Source organism: Cyprinodon tularosa, unplaced genomic scaffold, assembly GCF_016077235.1.
Source record: "Cyprinodon tularosa strain WSP-4 unplaced genomic scaffold, ASM1607723v1 ctg8, whole genome shotgun sequence".
NCBI lineage: Eukaryota > Metazoa > Chordata > Actinopteri > Cyprinodontiformes > Cyprinodontidae > Cyprinodon > Cyprinodon tularosa.
Window position 1 is genome coordinate 1,638,566 of NW_024039562.1, and position 17,467 is coordinate 1,656,032.

The window sequence follows — 17,467 nt, forward strand, 5'->3', positions numbered from 1 at the left end:
TATATATATATATATATATATATATATATATATATATATATATATATATATATATATATATATTGTGTGTGTCCCATTACATTATCCAAACCTGAACATACTTTGTATTTTTTTTTAAGTTGTCCCACACAAGGATCACTTCTATCACAAATATGAGATTTACAAAAAGTGGCATCTGAGCATCATTTGATGTGATCAAATTATTATATATTTGTACGTTGGTGTTTGAACAGGACTTCTTTTAACTTGTGTGACTTTTACATAGAAATGCAACATGTAGATGGAATTCTGCCTCAACTCTTCGCTCCATCCGACTGCAGCAGTATTTTTGGCCCCGATGATGAAGTGGTCATTTTATCCACTCCTCTGTCTGCTCCCTGGAACAAAATGACATGTAAAGCATATTTCTGTTATGTAAACAGGCAAAATGACTGTTCTGTATAATTACACTGGTATTGTTCTTCAAGTGAATTATACTTTAAACCTTATTATACTGTACTGTAAATTAACTATACATTCTTCAGTATTAAAACAAAACGTTTACAGTATTAACAGCCCAGTACAGCTGGACTAATGTTATTTCTTCAGCTGCATTAAGCTTTAAAAGTTCTAATACTTTGTAATAAACTGTTTGAGAATAAATAGATCTGATTAGAGAGGGATACGGCTATCAGTACAGTAAGATGTAGGTTAAAATAAAAAATAGTGACATTTGTATGAAGGCTTTTAATTGTTGATGAACATCACGTATCAACAGGTTAGCTTTAAGCTTTAGCTTTAGCTGGTCCTACACATCCCGGTGGCTCTGTTACCGTCATGTATTTTAATAGATGTTCATTTAAAAAAAGCAAAAACAAACTACTTACATTTAAAGGTGTTCTCCGCTCTACTGCCGGCGCTGCTGCTGCTTTCGGTTGTCCGTAACTTGAAGAAAATCCGACTTTCTTCTTTTTTTTCTTCAACTACAAAAAAAAAAAAAAAAAAAAGAAGCCAGGAAGTGCTCCAAAGGCGTCCTCCCAAGTACGCAGCCTGCGAATTGAGACGCAGCCTGTGATTGGTTGGCCTATAGAACCCCCCCCCACTTGCTCTCACATCTTCAAACACAAGTTCGTTTTGGCACAAATATCTCGCAAGGAATGTGACAAAAGTCCAAGCGTGGTGTCAACGTGCTGTTACTCGCGAGAGCGCGTTTGTGTTCTTGAAGCAGCAGATTCAAGAAGCTGTAATGGCTAAATTGAGGTTGTAATGCAAGATTAACATATGCAAAAAAATAATAATTACAAAGAAACTATCAATAATCATTTGTCAGCTGTAATTTTATTTGTGTAAAACTATATGAACACACCAGTAAATAGTTTTTTTGTGCATTCACATTTAATCAGATTTGAGTGAAAATCCTCTTCAGGTGAAGATTGGACACACATGTATTTTTTTTTTTTTACATGGTCTTGCCTGATATGTCTTTTAGTGCAACTTCAAATTCAGTTTGTGTGTGTGCGGTTTTTCTTTACAGCAGAACATTTTGGCATACAAGTTCAGATTTTTGTGGTACAAATTCTCACATTGCATTCTCAAGTTTTCACATTAAATTCACAAGTTCGTTCATTTTGGCACATATTTACCTTCATAGGAATGCCATAAGTGACGCAAAGTTGCCTAACAAAAAAAAGTCCCCGTCCTTCAAGTAGGATTCAAACCAGTCAAGTGCACCAGAAAGACCGATCCAGTTTTCCAAATACTCTAATGAAATGGAGTAATGAACAGTATTCAAATGTTGCACTAAGGTCTAATAAAAGCAGAGTTATGGTTCTTCCACAGTCTGCATTTATACAGATGTCAAGGGCACTATCAGCACTGTGGTGAGCATGGAAGCCTTATTGGAAGACGTTGAAAAAAATACTTTTGTTCCTATTCTTCTAAACCATTATTTTTTTTCCGGAGCCAGCCTTCAATTTTACTATATGTTTGTTAACTTTTTTCACAAATATGTCTTTTCTGATTCTGATTGTCAAATCTATACCTTTATATGCAATATTTTGAGTGTTGTTAATAGGCCAATATCCAACCAGTGAAAAATAAGCTCCTAATTGACAAACAGTACAATTACTTGTAACTGTTTTAGTTTTAAAAGTGCAATTACTTTGTGCATGCCCATAGTCCAAAAAAGACCTACCAATATAGCAAATATGAAAGCATTAAAGTATGATTCATCTAAATATTCCTGATTACCTTCCAGGCAGTAATGTCTCCATCCTGGCAGAATATCACACTTCATGGAAATCATCTTGCCTCCAATATATTAATTTATATTTTTGTTCTTTTTTTTTCAGGTCTTGGCCTTAGAGAGGCAGGTGTTTGACTTCCTTGGATACCAGTGGGCTCCCATTCTTGCAAACTTCTTCCATATCATTATCGTAATCTTGGGCCTATTTGGAACAATCCAGTACCGACCACGTTACATTGTAGTGGTAAGTAAAGTAGACTTAAAGCCAAAGGGCCATCTTTTAGCTAAGGTGTTGCAGCTTGTTTTCTAATGTTTTTTTTTTTATGTTAATACCATACTGAGCTACATCCCACTGGGTTCTCAAATAGTTTTGGATCTGGGGAGTTTGGAGGCCAGCAGACTACAGAAAACTTAGGAAACCAGTTTGTGATTGTCCAAGACATACATTAATATTGTCCTGTCATTAGTAGCCATGGGACACTGTTGTCAAAAGTACTCAATAATACAAATACAAAAAAGAATAGATCCTCATTGCTATGGCTATGACAAAGCTGAATGCTACCATTTAATGACAGCTGAATTAAAGACTCATTGGCCATTTCTCAATCTGTGTACTTGTGCTTTCTCGTGTGCTAGTTCCAATTTACAAGAACACAAGACCGAGAAAAGTCCCCAGATGTTGTTCTCATCCCTCTCTCTTTACTGAGTATGCATCAGAGGAGACTTCTTCCGTTCTCATGATTGACAGCTGTCCCCGCATGCACAGCAGCAGCTTCCAGAGGATTGCTCACAGAGCTCAGAGTATTAAGTCAAAAGTTCACTTTTCTGTTGCCGATGTTCTATAAAAGTAAGTTTTAAGATAATTTGAGGTGAGACCATTATCATTTTAAGTGTGACTATATGGCCCATTTACCGATTTCATGCGTAATTTAAAAAAAAGTTCTGATGTTGAGAGGACCTTGACAACCAGCGAACCTATGAAGGCAGCCCTCTCTCAGCATAGCCGGTGTAGGTACCAGATCTGCTCGAGTGGTCAGATATGCTCAGGCCCTGCGCATGCCAGTGGCCTTAAGCTACACAATTGGCTGAATGTTGCCACATGATGTAAAACATCGTGGTTGCCCAGACAAAGATAATACCATCACGCAGCGTCAGAGTCTGGAGCATCTGTAGTGTTAGCGTGTCTAATAACCGATGAAGTTTTACCTGAACGATAACAAAACTGAAAAAAATCTGTTTATGGTGAACAAAGTAACTGCAAGAACATGGTATAAAGGGGGAGGAGGTGAAAAGCAGCTCCAGATGTGCCAAGCGTGTCGTTACATCACCAGTGCTCTTCTGTTCCAACTGACCCATATTTATGCTTCGTGTTCCCGTTCTCCCCTAGTCCATACTTTCGTGTTCTTGTCAAGTCCATACTGACGTTCTTTCTAAATTGAGAAACGGCCATTGATTCTGCAAAACATTTCAACTCTCAGATTGTCCTTTCTTGTGAAAGTGAGCTGAAAAGAGTGGCACTTTGTGAGATCCTATTCTGCTATAGCTAATTCTCTTCAATACTCAATGTGTTGTAGACAGTATGTAGTGTGGCTCAGTGAGACTGAATTGTATTTTAAACAGATTTCTGCCTTTCTACTGTCTCAAGGCATTATACTCAGTCCCTTCGTGGTCGTTATTTATTTTTCTAACAGCCATCTGTAAACCTTAAAGACAACTATGTCAAGTAGATCAGTAGTTCCCGATATACTCAGACAAGTCTGGTCTAGTAGCAACATCCATTTTAAATTCCTTTAAATCTCTTGTATTTAACATTGTACGTAATGCTCAGTATGGATTTTAGCAATTCATCTTCACCAAGGTCCCTAAAAAAACATGTAATGTTTTCTGCCATGTGATTGGCTGTTACCTATGTGTCAGAAAGCAATTGAGCAAGTCTTCTTAATAAAGGGACCTGTGAGTGTTTTCTCTGTCTTTTTTTAATCCATTTTTCTATTTTGGTGTTTTTCAATTAGCATTGCATTATTTTTAAGCTCTTGGTCTATGTACATAGATCACTGGGTGTTTTGTCACCTTCCCAAGGAAGTGTGCATTAATTTGTGCAGTGCAAAAGTCTATTAAATGACTTTAATCCCTAGGTAGTTTGGGCTAATTAAACCAGACGAAATCATGGCTTTTTTTTTTAAAAGCACATGAGGCCTAAGTAACTTTTCAACCGTCATAAAATAATGAAGGACTTTTGTGATTATACGTGCATTTACTGTGAAATTATCAAACATAAAATTATATTTATCTGTTTCAAGGCTCTAAATTCGTCAGCACATCAGTTACTGACGAGTCAGGTGTGGTGTTGGGGAGGCGGTGCATGAATATGGCACAAAACCAAAGTTGAACAGGTCTTTTTTTCAAAATTTTCATATGATATTGTTGTCTTATCAATATTCACATGGCCACTGCAAAAAGAAATTTAGTTGAGTCAAACTGCAGGCAACCAGGAGATCAGGGTTTACCTGCACTATGCTCTACTCCTCATGGGAAGTGTTGCCTTCCTTAAAGGAATAGTACACCCAAAACATGATTAGCCTTCATTTTCTACTCACCCCCATGCTGAACAACACTCTGGAGTACTTTTTTGATATCTCAAATGCATCTGGAGATCTGGGAGGCTTCTTGCTGTCTGCTGACATTCAAATAATGGAGGTCTATGGTGACCGAGACAGAAAGGTCCATAAAAGTCCACAAAAAACGTGTCAATATTCCTCCATACTGCTCGTCCAATGTATTCCAAGTGTCCTGAGTGGGTAGCATCCAGAATTTACTCGAAACGAAGTCATTTAGAATGTTTTTAGAGCATAAACAGTAGTGTATAGGATTTCCTGAAAGCGCGCACATGCGCGCTCACGACGCTACGGAAGCCGGCAGACCAAGCCAGATGAAAGTGCGCATTCAGCGTCTGCTCTGCCAATAATGCAAGCGCAGAAGAAGAAATGTGCCGTTTACCTGTGCAAAGAAAGAAACAACGAAAGAAAAATGTCTGAGGACTTCAGTGTTGAGGAAGAGCATGAGTTCTTTGCCGAGCTGAATGCGCTGGTTTGGTCTGCCGGCTTCCGTAGCGTCGTGAGCGCGCATGTGCGCGCTTTCAGGAAATCCTATACACTACTGTTTATGCTCTAAAAACATTCTAAATGACTTCGTTTCGAGTAAATTCTGGATGCTACCCACTCAGGACACTTGGAATACATTGGACGAGCAGTATGGAGGAATATTGAAACGTTTTTTGTGGACTTTTATGGACCTTTCTGTCTCGGTCACCATAGACCTCCATTATTTGAATGTCAGCAGACAGCAAGAAGCCTCCCAGATCTCCAGATGCATTTGAGATATCAAAAAAGTACTCCAGAGTGTTGTTCAGCATGGGGGTGAGTAGAAAATGAAGGCTAATCATGTTTTGGGTGTACTATTCCTTTAAGGGAAAAAAAATACAGCTTTTGTCCATTGGGGGAACCAAAATCGACCAAGACTGAAAGGTCTGTAGTACTGCTTTGACACTCCATTTGACATATTTCTGTTATTTTCTGCGGCATAGAAGCATGTTTTATGCACAGTTAATGGAAAGAACAGATGTGGAAAATTTGGAAAGATGGCTAGGAAAGTAAATAAAGACAGACAGGAAAGATAATTTAGCGTACAGTGAAGCCACACAGGATAAGCCAGAGAATCAGAGGAAGCAGGAGGTGAAAGGAGGAGCGGAAGAAGGGAAAGTCGAAGCTATTCTCTCATGTCAAGTGGAAAATAAAAGAATTTAAGCTGAAGGGGTTTTGTGATTCAACACGCATGTTTTTATGGAACTGCGGCTTTGTTCTTTGCTCTCACTCTGACACTTAAAGCACATATTTCATCTTGAGTGAGAGGATTTCACAACCTTCCCTTGGATAACTCCATCATTGAATACCACCCAGTACCACTCTGTGTCTGTCAGCACTTGGCTGTCTGACTGTACAATTTTCTAAATGGTTGAGTCATGAACTGCAGTTAGCCTCAGCAATTTAAAAAGCCACAACTCCTACAGGGATTACATAGAATGACTGAACTTCCTAGTAACTTCATCAAAGCCAGGTCATGAATATGTAAATTTCCGGTTTCTTTGTATATACTTGGCTCTCAAGAGTCTAATCTTATCTGTAAAAAATACTTTTTTATTATGTCAAAAAAGGGACCATGTATAATGCTTTTAACTATTGTTATTACCATCAGTTAAATGTATATTCTCTTAGTTTAAACAGTATAATGATAAATAAAAAATCCAAAATAAGGAAAAAAATGTTAAAAATAATCTTTTTATTTTTTTCACACAGTTTAAATCTATTTTACTTTGTAATTTAGTTCCAGCATTCAGTCTTAATAATCAACATGAATTGTTGCACATCTGATCTAAATAAAGTAGAGCAGTTGCTTAAGTATCCATCTGACATTTTCTTGTTCATATCCTTTAGCTAAAGCTGTACTTTGCTTAAAACAAAGCTTTACGTTATTGCAATGTATCAGTGAGGAGAAGAGAATAAGGAAATCCACAGAACTTTACATGTAATGATGAATAATTTTGGGGGGGAAAAAAACACTTTTTGAGCATAATTCAGCACACAAACCCCCTATTACCCATCTTAATTTTCCCCTCGTGTCTTAAAAGTTGATTTTGTGAGATCATAGACTTTGTGCGCATTCGCAGTATGCTGTTGGATTTTGGAATCAAAGGTCTGCAGCGTGCAATTCATAGAATTCTCCTGAGCTTTGCATAGGACATCAACATACGATTAACATTTATTATATGCGTCATATTCTGGATATAATAGAGTGTATAACCAAGTGTATACAGAACAAAATTTCATTTTGTACAGCTTTCAGAACATTTCCATTCCATAAAGTGCAGCAGTGATCAATTTTAAACAGTGTGGGAGAAAAAAACATGGTGCAAAAACACATTGATATTGACGTTCAGAGCATTAAATATATATGGTGCAAATATACAGTATTTTGGTTTGGTGTTATCAGTGTGATGCAATCATGTCTTTCGTTTTTTGTTTCTATCATAACAATCTTCCATTTTTAAATCTCATTAAACTTATTTTATTTTTCTTTCTTCTAGTTTCTGTTAAATGTTTTGTCTGCTAATCCATCATGTGTCTCTTTTGCAGTACACAGTCTGGGCCGCACTTTGGGTAGCCTGGAACGTCTTTATCATCTGTTTTTATCTGGATGTTGGAGGCCTGTCAAAGGTGAGGTTTGCAACATTTCTGTAAAGATTTTATCTGTCAATATTAGGTCATGACTGTGTCTTTTTGGTGAGAAGATACTGCCTGTGCTTTGTTTCCTTGAGGACATGAGTGCAGAAACAGTCAGTGTGTAAGTGTGTGTTGGCGGGGGGGTGAGGTTAAGCCTGATTTACTAGCTTATTTTTTAGAGATTTGACACATGCCTTAAAGGCCTAAATTATGTTGGTCTAGATATTTCTAAACTGACATTCTTATCTGTTTTAAAGACATAGAAATGACCTTTTGAGACTCAAATGAAGTAATACTGAACATAGTTGAGGAGAATAATTCAAACTAATCTAGTGAAAGGAATAGTAAAGGATACTCAAAAACAGGAAAAGATAAATTAATTTAGCAAATTTACTATTAAGCAGTTATGGTTCTCCCCTTTGGACTTCTTTTTGAGTTTCTTTTTGAGTTTTAAGTAATTTATTTCATTCTGTTTTGTCAGTCATTGGTTTACTTTGCATCTTGTGTTATATTTAAGTAGGGTTGAACTTTTTGAGTTACTCTGTTGCCCCCTTGTACCAGTCTATTTTCCCATAGCTCCCTTCTAGTTACCTCTATCCACACTTGCTCCATATCAGCTCATAAGCCCATCTTTTGTTCTGTGCCCCATACATACACCCCCTTCGCAGTTCTTCATTGCTTGTTTCTGGTCGTTGCTTTTCTCCACATGTGTGTTTTCCCCTGGTATCTCCTGGTTTTTGGTTTCCTGAATTTGTTTTTTGATTTTTGTTTTTGTTGCTTTCTACTGTACATTAAACCTGCAAGAACTCACCTCTGCCTCCTTCTAATCTGCGTTTTGGTCCACAACAAAATCCACCAAACCTGACAATTAGCAAGCTAAATTTTAACAATATTCTTTTGTTAAGCATGGATAAATCCAACAAAAGCTAAGATTTTAAACTTGGGAGATTTGTATTTTTTTCTTTTATGTGTAATATGCAGTTTGGATGTGAATGAGAGATTGTGACAGAAAAATTTGTTTAATTTTTTCATGTCCCTACTACCTCTTGGTTCCTCTGAATGTGGCAGTTCCTCTTCCACATCTGTTGCTTTGTTCTACTGCGCCTATGCAGCACATGGCAGCAAATCTAGTCAGTCAGAGTAGTTCCATAAGGTCCACTTTGATGCATTTCTGAAGGCTCCCAGATGAGCCAGGCAACAGCCGCTTCTCTAAAATGTTGTATTATACTGCTGGCCTCACCAGTGCGGAACTGCACATAGAATTGTGCAGCTCTATTTGAACAGTTAACATGATTGAGCATGTATGTATGATCGTGCACATTATATAATGTGCACAATCCCAATACACAATCCTTTAGGATTGTGTAGACAAGCCTAAATTACAGAGGATCGTTCAGGTAAAAAGTTAGTTGATCAATACCAAAGTGGAAGACAGAAAGATAAAGAAGACGCAAAACAAAAGTACCAGTATTACATGCCAAATAACCACTTTAATGGTTTATTGTTCTATTTAAAGCCAATTTGATTTAACTATGCTGTGATTGCGCATGATCTTTCCCTGATCCAAGTGTAACTACACAATCCCTCTCTTTTGAAATTTTTTCTGGTGTATTTAGGACACTTGGCAAAAAGGTCTCAGTGGGTCTTTATCTGTTATTTGATCAATACCACATCTGTAATTAAGTAAATTATGTTGTTGTACTCCAACTGCCCAGCCATAGTGCACAACATATAACAAAGGTTTGTGGAATGTGCACATAAGAATAAAACATGTCAGGATTTTCTGAAACTATTAGAGAGGTATGCTACCTGTGATAATGGCTCTGAGCTGTAATATTTGCCAAAGCCCTGTAGGACCATTTTACATTTCTGAGGATCCCTAGGGTTTAACAAAGATATTGCTCTTGATATAAATTTTTTTTAAAAATAAACAAAAAAAAAAAAGCAAGAAGAACAGAAGAACATTTAAGTCAAATACTTGTAAAAAGCATTTCATCATTTCATCAAAGTATATGGTAAAAATACTTGCACTGATGGTTGTTGCTATAAAAAGCTTCTGTATGAGGTTCGTAATCAGGGATTAAAGAACCTGGCTGCTAAGCCGAAGTTCCTTTCAAAGAAAAAAAAACCTAGAGTAACAGGATTTCTTGTTTCTTTTTCTTTTTTTATTTCTTCTGAAAATTACTCAGAATAACTTTGACTGTATGGCACTGTAGTTGTTTGTTTGATTGGTCTCAGCCAAAAATAAAGTTTTACTTGGAAAAACAAACTGAGATATAATTCAGATTTATTTTCTCTGAATATAAACTTCAGCTATAATTAAATGTGACACTCTGCCACAAAGTTTTTTTTTGGTTCCCATTATGCTTGAAGCAATGGCCATGAATATAAGTGCAGTCAAAGTAAACACAATTATATGCAGTGTACGGTGTAATGAAAGTGTGACATCAGTAACTCTTAGGAATCCAACAGCAGACTATAAATTTCTCCATGGACTCCATGAAATTTATGAAGCAGACAGAACTGCAATATCTCTGCTACTTTTATGTTATCCTGGTGTGTTTATGTGGAACGAGCTGTCGGATACATATACACTGTACCTCCCTGCTGGGTTTCTATTGCAGGTTTAAAAACTATCTAATTAGAAAAAATATAATTTCTAAAGCACTGTTAATTCTATGCACCTACAAGACCATAGAAAAGTATTCAGACCCTTTGAGGGTTTTTATTCTTGTCCTGTTTTAAATGCAAATCATAAATCATAGTGATTTAATGCTTGTGGCATGTATTTGTTTTCTCTCCATTTAAAATTTTACCCTAAAATAAGAACCTTTGCAGCTCATTAGGTTCAGAGGCTGCTTATGAAGTAAAAAGAGTTCACATGTGTAACTATATCTTAGCATAAATAAATCTGTTCCCTGAAGGTCTTTATCATTTGGAAAGATAATATTAGTGAGTGAACAGCATCATGAAAGCCAGTGAGCTAGACAGGTCAGGGAAAAGTTGAGACGAGAAGGGAATCCAAAGCATTAAACATCCAAAAATGGAATTAAAGAAAGCCATAAGGTCTTCCCAGATTTTCCCAAAAGCAATTTAAGTAACTCTGCAAACATGGAAAAAAGGGTCAAATAGTTTAAAGGAATTTCTGGTCTACATACACAATGCTATGTATGGGAGAACACTAAGATTTAGAATTTTTTTTTTTTTTTTTTTAATCATCCTGGTAGGATGTTTTTCTTTTGTTGTACCATAATCAAATGTTAGAAAGGCTAAGTCCATTTCTAAGTGAAAAGTTTTATTGTAAATCTGTGGAAAGACAAGAAAACCTATATCCACAGAAATCCTCCATACAACATGCTGAATGTCCAAAGCAGGGGCAGAGCTAGATGGGGGGCCAGGGGTGGCCATGGCCACCCTTAGCCAAGTATTGGCCACCACTGTGGCCACCCTACCATTTATTTCCCTCTAATACAGATGTTGGCAACAGTAGTACTCTCAAGTGGAATATTTAAAACATTAGAATTTTTCATATTTTAACAATTATGTGACAACAAAAGCACTGTGGTTAATTATGCACATCAATATACTAAAATAATAGGTGATAAATAATGAATTCAAGCAGAAAAATATTTTGTGTTTTATGGGATAAAGAGAAAAGTCATCTAGGAGTCTTCAGTGAAATCATAGATAAATAACGATTTTAAGAAAAAAATAATTAAATAATCAATTTATGTAGATATTTATACTTGTAAATATCAATTTTATGCAGAAAGAATGCTGATAAAAGTAGGTAAGTAATGACAATGGAAAAGATGTTTGCCCCAAAACTCAAACCTGAAACCATTTTATCCACTATACCTTTTATCTAGAAAGCATGTTTTTTTAATATCCGTCTATTTGTTAGCAAAGGCTGTAGGGAAAATATGGTTTTTCTTTATTTAGATAGTATGGATGTTTTGCTAATTCATTTTCCTGTTGGAACAGTGTAGATTGACCCTGAGGTTTTGGTGCCTATCTGCTTTCGGCTACCCCTCAGTGTACATTGGTTATTGCCTGGCCACCATTATAAAAATGTTCTGGCTACGCCTCTGCTCCAAAGCTGTTGGGACATTACACCAAAAACTGTGTAGTAAAAATGTTAATTCCTGCAGGAATGAGAAGAGTCAGAGAGAAGGACATCCGTCCCAAATAGGGACATGTATCTCACTCTAACCCAGAACAGGAAAACCCTTGGTCTTTCATCACAGTTGATAATTAATCCCAGAACTAGCTGAGATAATAAGAGAAGACACTAAAACTGTCATCAACTTTACAAGATAGAGTGAGCGTTCATTTTGTTCTCTAGTTGTAATCCTGAGTTATGGCATATTTTTCACAAGACAGAGGGAATGTCTGTATCGGGTTACGTTACGTCATAAATACGGCCACATGAAATAGTTTTAGCACAGATAATGTAAGCCATAGGTTCAAGATATTCAGAGTTGGGTTATAGAAGATAATGCTCAGTTGGTCCAGTGACTTAAGCATAGCAAAATAAGTTTTAACTTAACAGAGAATTAACAATTTGTTGTTCAAAAGATCAAATTTGTATCAGAAAAGACAAGCGACTAATGTTGCACAGCTATTCCTCTTTTTCCCATGATCTACTCTGATCACTACTCTTCTCCTGTCCTTTCCATTGATGAAAACCTTACCATACCACCTGCTGACCACTGAGAATAATAAATTCATGTTGGCAACATTTGTCTGACACCTGCTCAGACAGCCAAAATGAGTTTCAGAAACACCATTCCCAGGTTATGGTGAGTTTGTCATTGTGCGATGTTCCTTGGCTTCATCGACTGTGTCTGTCTGTCTTTCCCTGCTTATATCAATGAGCACAAGGATGTGTGTTGTAGTGTAGTTCCAGCTAGAATAATGATGCTTGTAGGGGCCAGCTGCTTGGGGCTGAGGCTGAGCATTAACCCGACAGATGGAGCCAGCTTGGGCTCAGAGCTCTGCATATGGTGGCCAGGAGGAAAGCTGGCTAATGGAGTGCACACATACACACCCACTCAACCCATCCACACAAAAAATAAAAAACTCCACACTTGACAGTCTATTGGGAGGATCCCCCAAACACCTTATATCATGATACAAAATGAGCTAAGTCTTTTTGGATCATGTTGACTGATGTTGACAGGAAGGAAGCAGAGTCTGAGTTTGTACCTGTTTGTGTGTGTGAGTTTTGTGTGCTGGTCATCTCTGCAGAGAGAGGGGGCAGGTTGTTACAGAGTCACATGCCACATGTTCTGTCACCTTCTATTGATCTCTTATACCCTCCCCCACATGGCAAGACAAATAGACCCCTGCTACTCCACAGACACCTTTGATTTAAACAGGCTCCATCCATTGACCTTATCTATTCAATCTCTCTAAAAATCTACACAGTGATAACCACTCTTCGCTATGTCCATAACTGGGCTTTTTCTGTTGAGGTATTTTTTTTTTTAATAATACATCTTCTAAAAGGATGAAATTACGTCCTGGAACTTTTTTTTTCATTTCTGTTAAGACATTTGACATGTAAAATAGGCTAAGCAGACAGTGAATATACTTTGATTTCCCCTCTGCATTTTTTAGATACCTTCGTGTCTACAAGTTTAGTTAAAATACTTGTAACTGTTAAGCTAACTCTCAAATTAACAGTATATTGCATAGGTGTAATATAATGCACAAATTAATATTCATCAGAGATGCACCGATATGTGTTTTGTACCTGATTTCTAGTTTATGTAAAGTTTTGGCCTGCTGTAAGTTGAAGGCTACTGAATGTATGTTCTGTTGATGCTTATTTTTAGCCAGATTATGCTACTTCCTGACAGACCCTGTTTTGTTAATAATGTATGTCTAGTCACTGAGGAGCAGATGCTGGGATAGATTGCTGTATTGAGGTATTGATCAGCATCAGTTTCTGACCGTCCTGCCCTTGTGTGAAGATGTCTGTCTGCTAAATAAACCTCACCATAGTGTGCAGGGAAACCTGTTTCAGTTGTCGGCCCTAGAATTTTTGTAATGCTATTTTTTCGCCAAATATCTTGTTAAACCTCACTTGTACTTAACAGGCTTTCCTTTGAGTATATACTGTATTTTTTAACCTAAATGTGTCCTCCCCCCATGATCTTTGAGAGCTAATGTTTGGTAACTGCTTGAGATATTTTTGAGAGAGATTAGAGAAAGAGAGATTAGAGAATTTTTTTTTATAAATGATAAAAAAAAAAGATTGCTTACATATATAGGAACTTATTTAATAGTTTTATTGCTATTATTTTATATTCAATTATTAATTTTTGCATTGTTGAATACAACATTGCAAACAATTCCTGGTATAGACCTCTATGAGATCGTTATGGCATGATAACACAGATTAGGTTTGGGCAAAAAGACGATAATAGTTAATAGTTCCCTCTATTACCGGTAGTCATTTATTGTGTTAACATTCAAAACTTGTGGAAAAACTTTCAAATGTAATAGCGTAACAGTTAGTGTATTCAACCAACTGTTCTAGCTCTGATTTCATGATGCTGATAGATTGGGTGTAGATTTCCTGGTTATGGCTTTGGATATATGAAGTACCCCTACCAGTAAAAGTAGAAAATCTACAGTATATGAAGCGGTTCTAAGATGTCAACTTCTTTTATTTTCTTTCCATACCCGGTATTTTCTTTCTCTTTATGTTTGACGAACTCGTAGTATTGGGAACGTTGGCAGAGGTTCCTCCAGACATGGGCTGGATATTAAAGAGAGCATTTACTTTAAAATAAAGATGTCTGTAACTATTATTAACATTGATTTGAAATAATACATTTTACATGGTATTAAATAACAAAGTTATGTGACAAACCAGAAATTTCAAACATGAAACTGTATTCCCATTTTGGCTACAGCCAGTACTCAGTATCTGCACACTATCATGTGGCTTATTAAGTTTGGCAGTACAAGTGTAGGATGTGTCTTTACGGGACTATTATTCTGGATAATAATGTTCTCTCTACTAGCTTCACATATCAACTTCTAAAAGTCTTTTGGTTTTGGTGATATGCTGATTTGCACATTTCACAACAAACCAATTTCACCGATTGGACAAAACACCCATTCCCATCCTGAGCTGTATGTTTTTCGGACACTCCCCTACTGTATATATGCTGTATTCATATAACGGTTTAAGGTAATGAGCATGGAGCTTCAGGTACAGGTGATTTTTACTTAAAGCACATCAACAATTTCAGCTAATTTTAGCTGAAATGTTGTCCTGTCAGAAGCTTAAAAAGCAATAATACCATCATTGGGCTTGACCAAAAAGTTGTAAAAGAATAGAAATCTAAATTTATGTACAAAGAAAAAATTTTCATCCTGGAATTTAGCGAATAGTGATATTCTAGGAATTCAATCTGAACTGTAACAGAGACAGGAAAGTCTGATTTAGCACCTTCTTTTAAGGAAATTTTTTTTTTGTTTTTATGAAGTGTATTAAGGTAACTTTGTGCTATAATCTAAATAGAGAAATAAAATGTCACAATACTATAGCTATGTAAAATGATCAAAACTGGTGTTAAATAAAGGCAACATTTCGTCTTGAACAACCTGTCTAGGTTCTCCATAATGTTTATATGAATATGCTTCATAAATAATAGAGACCACATACAAGAAGGTTAATGTGTCTCTTTACTTCTAGGAGAGCGATCTGCTGACATTTAACATATCAGCCCATCACTCCTGGTGGAGTGAGCACGGTCCCGGCTGTGTGAGGGGAGAGATGCCACAGGCCCCCGGAGTCCGCACCACAGAGAGCCACTCCTACATCACTGTCATGGGCTGCTTCATGGACTACCAGTACATAGAGGTCATGCATAGCAGCGTGCAGATTCTTGTTGCTGTGAGTACACCACCCATACAGGCACAACAGAAACCCTTGGGAAAACATCAAGTACATGCAGCCTTGTCATTGGATCAATTTGCATGGAGATGGATTTAAGAGTATAAAGGTGAACATAATAGAAAGGGTGGGGATGATTTCCCAACACGCTATTTAGAAAGGACCCAAACCTTCTAAATCTCCTGCGGAATTTTGTCTTTCCCAGCCTTACTTCCTCTGCTATGGTCATTTAATGAACAAAATGAACAGTTGTTATGTCTGGCTCTCGCTCGAACCTGCCAACAGCTAACAGCTTTTTTCAAACAATGGAAGGGCTGTTATTGTCCTCTGTTTACATCCTACTATCAATACAACATAAACCCTCTATCCTGCCAACACTCATAGTTGTACACACCCATGTGCATGTATGAACAACTACACCCCTCAGTGGGTGCCAGGACACTTTCAGCGAACAAAACTCAAAAGTTCTTTGCTTTTAGGCTTGGATGTTCTTTACTTGACTAAAATGAGAAAACTGAAGTAAATAGGATGGTTTCAGGTATTCATTATTGCCAAAGTTATATCTTTTCACAGGGGGATGAAAAACAACATGTAGTGGATTCACTTTGTACTGAGTGGTCACATTTCTGAGTTCCAATAGTTTAAACCAGAAAAAATGAAGAAATTGTATTTGATCCTCTGGCAGTTTTGCCTCACTGTCAGTCAAAACACAGATATCTTTCAGATGTTTCTTAATTTTCTTCTCCTTTTAAGCAGATTAGATAGTAGGCTCCTATTCCAAAATACTCCTTCAGTGTCTCTTATGTTGTGTTGCAGTGGAGGGGGACTTTGTGAATTAGTTTAGGAACTGGCAATTCCATCATCCCCTGTTTGGTTTTGAAGGTATTGCTGGCTGTTTTGCTTTGAAGGAAGAACCCTCCTAATCTCCCGCAGTTATGATACCTGACTTATGGAAACTCTTAGCTGCCAGGTTAACTACCGTATGTACAAAGCAGGCAATTTGTGGACCCAATCCAGCTTTTGCAATGACAGCATTCTCTATATGTTTTGCACCATCTGTAGTAACAGTGATTGTGCAGTTTTCCCTTTGCGACTTCCATTCTCTCTCTGCTTCTGTTTGTAGTTCAGAGAGATGCCCACTTGTTTTTTTATATTAATAAAGGGAGTTGTGTCTGTAAAGTGGAACTTCTCATCTTCCATACTGAGTCATTGTAATAGACAGTCACAGTAAGGAAACTTTAAGTTGCTATGACTGTCCTCGCATCCATGTAAAGAGCAACATACTCTGTGATTCTTTATTAATTTCCAGTCGGATCGCTTTATCAAGAGCTGAAATTACATTAAAACGGAAGTATTTGTGGGCAGGAATTTTATATCCAGGCTCGAGTGTCTTTATTATGAACTGAAATCCCAAACCCTCAACCACAACTAAGGTTACATGTCTTTAGCGATTAAATACTCCCAATTCTTTCATTATGCCATTCGACGTCATCATTTTGCGATTGTTTAAAAGCCTCGGTGAGAAAAAGTCCTGCAACCTTTCCCAGCTGACAGTTCCTTCTTCTTGTACTGTCAGCAGTCTTTCTGGGATGCTGTCTCTGCAGATGAACCTACATGTTAGATGTGTTTCCCTAGAATAAATGTTACGCGTTGCATGGTACCTGCAATGCAAAATGCTCCCAAACACCAGACCCTATAAAATGCTGGCATATCCTCTAGCTCCAAGTGTTTTCTTTTTAACATGTTCTCACCTCCTCTACAGCTGATTTTCCTTGACACCTCCAAAATTGTGTGCAAGTATGGTCCGAAGCCAACAATTGCACGCCAAACCGTGACGGCTGAACCAAATCGTTTATTTTGTCTGACTAACTATACCGGCGAACGTGACTGGTGTACCTTACGAATTTAGAGATTTTACTATTTATTTTCCTCAATGTGTGGAAAGTCCAGTGGATTGTTTTTTTTTAAACTTTTTTGGAATACAGGGAAGACATTTAAAAGCTACTCTGTTGGAGAGTGGAGAGGCACCAATTCCTCACAAAACATTGGAAT

General features: G+C 37.1%; 1 protein-coding gene and 1 long non-coding RNA gene across 3 annotated transcripts in view; one reads left to right on the top strand and one right to left on the bottom strand.

Annotated features, from left to right (window-relative positions):
- The window catches only part of nkain4 (sodium/potassium transporting ATPase interacting 4), a 76,525-nt gene that overhangs the window by 28,741 nt on the left and 30,317 nt on the right, over positions 1 to 17,467 (top strand). For both annotated transcript variants that reach the window (XM_038271427.1, XM_038271428.1), the window contains exons 2-4: positions 2,331 to 2,468; positions 7,414 to 7,494; positions 15,215 to 15,415. In XM_038271427.1, the coding sequence (XP_038127355.1) occupies positions 2,331 to 2,468; positions 7,414 to 7,494; positions 15,215 to 15,415 (420 nt within the window). The remainder of the gene's footprint in view (positions 1 to 2,330; positions 2,469 to 7,413; positions 7,495 to 15,214; positions 15,416 to 17,467) is intronic.
- On the bottom strand, positions 218 to 925 carry LOC119774098. The gene is made up of 2 exons (XR_005279489.1): positions 867 to 925; positions 218 to 377 (listed from the first exon to the last, which is right to left on the bottom strand). It is a non-coding gene; the product is annotated as an uncharacterized LOC119774098 (long non-coding RNA).